Source organism: Lucilia sericata, unplaced genomic scaffold (assembly GCF_015586225.1).
Source record: "Lucilia sericata isolate MDLA Ls3-8-SP2 unplaced genomic scaffold, ASM1558622v1 Contig007388F_arrow, whole genome shotgun sequence".
Taxonomy (NCBI): Eukaryota; Metazoa; Arthropoda; class Insecta; order Diptera; family Calliphoridae; genus Lucilia; species Lucilia sericata.
Window position 1 is genome coordinate 7496 of NW_023997938.1, and position 4239 is coordinate 11734.

The 4239-nt window shown below is 34.5% G+C and overlaps 1 protein-coding gene across 1 annotated transcript; it reads left to right on the top strand.

Annotated features, from left to right (window-relative positions):
* Positions 1-405: 405 nt before the first annotated feature.
* On the top strand, positions 406-891 carry LOC119615727. The gene has a single exon (XM_037971730.1). The coding sequence runs from the start codon at positions 406-408 to the stop codon at positions 889-891; it is 486 nt and encodes a 161-aa protein (XP_037827658.1).
* Positions 892-4239: the final 3348 nt, after the last annotated feature.

Genomic DNA, 4239 nt, shown 5'->3' on the forward strand with positions numbered 1-4239 from the left:
CTATGAAATATTTGTGGGCGTCAACGGTTTTCAAAATACAATGTGCTCAGATCAGATTGATGTAGATCTCTGAAAGTAATGCTTAAACTGCATTAAACCAAAATGTCTAATTTAATAAACAATAAAGTGTTTAGAATTCATGTAACCATAATTATACATTTACGCTTTATGCACCATTTAAATATCTGCAAACAACAATTGACAATTTGTATTCAAATAGAACATTTTAACGAGAACATTTTCAAATTATCAACAAACCGAAATTTAGTTACAGTTCAAACTTTAAAAGCGGCAACATATTAAAGCGCATAAATTAACATTATTAACATTTTTGTTAAATAAATTCAAAACTTAAAAAAAAAAACAAAAAAAAAAAAACTATTAAAATATTTTATATAAAAAACGATGTTATTGGAAGATTTGTGTTTCAAAATCTATTTCTGGCCATTTCTTTCGTATCTGGCCAGTCTGAAGGGATTATGTCCCTTTTATCCACACGGCTTTTTTCCCATTATAACATTACCGCCTGATGCCGGTTCAACATCCACTTCACCTATACCCACATACCAGCCAACACCACCTACTACTTTACCACCCTGTCCGGCAGATCCTTTAGTTTGTTTGCCGGGCGGTGAAAGACCCATATCGTATTGTCCCTGCATAGATCCGAGACAACAAAATGGTCAGACAACTACCACTGCTGATATGACTAGTGCTGAAACTGATTTTATGGATTTAGAGAATTTACAATTAAGATTGGCTCCCACTTATCCAACAGCTGTTATGAGTTCGGAAATGATGATATTTTCTCACTTGGATAATGATGCAAAAAAGAAAAGAAGAAGAAAACGCAAGAAACGTGAAGTCGTGAAGGAGTCGAGAAAAATTTAATTGTTTGATGTTCAAGTGAATTATTTTCCAAATAAAACTAGTCTGTAATAATGTAAATAAATTTTTAAAATTTTGAAAAATAGTGATCTTTTCTTAAGCAAAATTTGCTGCCCACTGTAAAATTCTTACCTTAAAGATGCCGCTTCTTGACTCTTGCTTTTTCGTCTTAAAAATATTTACTCTTAATAACGTTTTTAATTTAGTAACTGTTATTAATACACGTTAACTAAATGCATTTTTTTTAAGCGGGGGATTCCTGCGGTCGTTCAAATATGGACAGATTTGAATGTTAGTGAATCACCACACTTCTTAATGTTTACTACTCATTGATCAACTAAACCGGTTTAATATTAGCTGCATCATCTCTCACATGTTGTTGAAGATGGTCATTGGTCGATTGGATTTATGGTTTCGTTATTGCGCGTAAACATCTGCATGTGACAGATTTTCAAGGGGATTTACATGTTGGCCTTGTGTTTTAGCTTAATGTATTAACATTTTTCAAAAATTGTAAATGTAGTTTAATTTACACATTATTACGCATATATTTTGCACAAGAAAAATGTGTGCGATTTTCTTTTAAAGTATTTATTGGGTAAAATACAAGGTTTTTTACAATGATTGGTCAAAATGTGGATTAAAAACTAAAATTTGGTTCTAGTTCAGGTCTAGATCAGTTCTAGATCCATTCTAGTTCAGTTCTAGTTCAGTTCTAGTTCTAGTTCAGTTCTAGTTCAGTTCTAGTTGAGTTCTAGTTCAGTTCTAGTTCTAGTTCTAGTTCAGTTCTAGTTCAGTTCTAGTTCAGTTCTAGTTCAGTTCTAGTTCAGTTCTAGTTCAGTTCTAGTTCAGTTCTAGTTCAGTTCTAGTTCAGTTCTAGTTCAGTTCTAGTTCAGTTCTAGTTCAGTTCTAGTTCAGTTCTAGTTCAGTTCTAGTTCAGTTCTAGTTCAGTTCTAGTTCAGTTCTAGTTCAGTTCTAGTTCAGTTCTAGTTCAGTTCTAGTTCAGTTCTAGTTCAGTTCTAGTTCTAGTTCAGTTCTAGTTCAGTTCTAGTTCAGTTCTAGTTCAGTTCTAGTTCAGTTCTAGTTCTAGTTCAGTTCTAGTTCAGTTCTAGTTCAGTTCTAGTTCAGTTCTAGTTCAGTTCTAGTTCAGTTCTATTTCAGTTCTAGTTCAGTTCTAGTTCAGTTCTAGTTCAGTTCTAGTTCAGTTCTAGTTCAGTTCTAGTTCAGTTCTAGTTCAGTTCTAGTTCAGTTCTAGTTCAGTTCTAGTTCAGTTCTAGTTCAGTTCTAGTTCAGTTCTAGTTCAGTTCTAGTTCAGTTCTAGTTCAGTTCTATTTCAGTTCTAGTTCAGTTCTAGTTCAGTTCTAGTTCAGTTCTAGTTCAGTTCTAGTTCAGTTCTAGTTCAGTTCTAGTTCAGTTCTAGTTCAGTTCTAGTTCAGTTCTAGTTCAGTTCTAGTTCAGTTCTACTTCAGTTCTAGTTCAGTTCTAGTTCAGTTCTAGTTCAGTTCTAGTTCAGTTCTAGTTCAGTTCTAGTTCAGTTCTAGTTCAGTTCTAGTTCAGTTCTAGTTCAGTTCTAGTTCAGTTCTAGTTCAGTTCTAGTTCAGTTCTAGTTCAGTTCTAGTTCAGTTCTAGTTCAGTTCTAGTTCAGTTCTAGTTCAGTTCTAGTTCAGTTCTAGTTCAGTTCTAGTTCAGTTCTAGTTCAGTTCTAGTTCAGTTCTAGTTCAGTTCTAGTTCAGTTCTAGTTCAGTTCTAGTTCAGTTCTAGTTCAGTTCTAGTTCAGTTCTAGTTCAGTTCTAGTTCAGTTCTAGTTCAGTTCTAGTTCAGTTCTAGTTCAGTTCTAGTTCAGTTCTAGTTCAGTTCTAGTTCAGTTCTAGTTCAGTTCTAGTTCAGTTCTAGTTCAGTTCTAGTTCAGTTCTAGTTCAGTTCTAGTTCAGTTCTAGTTCAGTTCTAGTTCAGTTCTAGTTCAGTTCTAGTTCAGTTCTAGTTCAGTTCTAGTTCAGTTCTAGTTCAGTTCTAGTTCAGTTCTAGTTCAGTTCTAGTTCAGTTCTAGTTCAGTTCTAGTTCAGTTCTAGTTCAGTTCTAGTTCAGTTCTAGTTCAGTTCTAGTTCAGTTCTAGTTCAGTTCTAGTTCAGTTCTAGTTCAGTTCTAGTTCAGTTCTAGTTCAGTTCTAGTTCAGTTCTAGTTCAGTTCTAGTTTCAGTTCTAGTTCGTTCTAGTTCAGTTCTAGTTCAGTTCTAGTTCAGTCTAGTTCAGTTCTAGTTCAGTTCTAGTTCAGTTCTAGTTCAGTTCTAGTTCAGTTCTAGTTTTCAGTTCTAGTTCAGTTCTAGTTCAGTTCTAGTTCAGTTCTAGTTCAGTTCTAGTTCAGTTCTAGTTCAGTTCTAGTTCAGTTCTAGTTCAGTTCTAGTTCAGTTCTAGTTCAGTTCTAGTTCAGTTCTAGTTCAGTTCTAGTTCAGTTCTAGTTCAGTTCTAGTTCAGTTCTAGTTTCAGTTCTAGTTCAGTTCTAGTCAGTTCTAGTTCAGTTCTAGTTCAGTCTAGTTCTAGTAGTTCAGTTTCTAGTTCAATGTTCTATCAGTTCTAGTTCAGTTCTAGTTCAGTTCTAGTTCAGTTCTAGTTCGTTCTACTTCAGTTCTAGTTCAGTTCTAGTTCTAGTTCTGTTCTAGTTCAGTTCTAGTTCTAGTTCAGTTTTAGTTCAGTTCTAGATCAGTTCTAGTTCAGTTCTAGTTCAGTTCTAGTTCAGTTCTAGTTCAGTTCTAGTTCAGTTCTAGTTCAGTTCTAGTTCAGTTCTAGTTCAGTTCTAGTTCAGTTCTAGTTCAGTTCTAGTTCAGTTCTATTCAGTTCTAGTTCAGTTCTAGTTCAGTTCTAGTTCAGTTCTAGTTCAGTTCTAGTTCAGTTCTAGTTCAGTTCTAGTTCAGTTCTTGTTCAGTTGTAGTTCAGTTGTAGTTCAGTTCTAGTTCAGTTCTAGTTCAGTTCTAGTTCAGTTCTAGTTCAGTTCTAGTTCAGTTCTTGTTCAGGTGTAGTTCAGTTCTAGTTCAGTTCTAGATTTCAGTTCTAATCAGTTCTAGTTCAGTTCTAGTTCAGTTCTAGTTCAGTTCTAGTTCAGTTCTAGTTCAGTTCTAGTTCAGTTCTAGTTCAGTTCTAGTTCAGTTCTAGTTCAGTTCTAGTTCAGTTCTAGTTCAGTTCTAGTTCAGTTCTAGTTCAGTTCTTGTTCAGTTGTAGTTCAGTTCTAGTTCAGTTCTAGTTCAGTTCTAGTTCAGTTCTAGTTCAGTTCTAGTTCAGTTCTAGTTCAGTTCTAGTTCAGTTCTAGTTCAGTTCTAGTTCAGTTCTAGTTCAGTTCTAGTTCAGTTCTAGTTCAGTT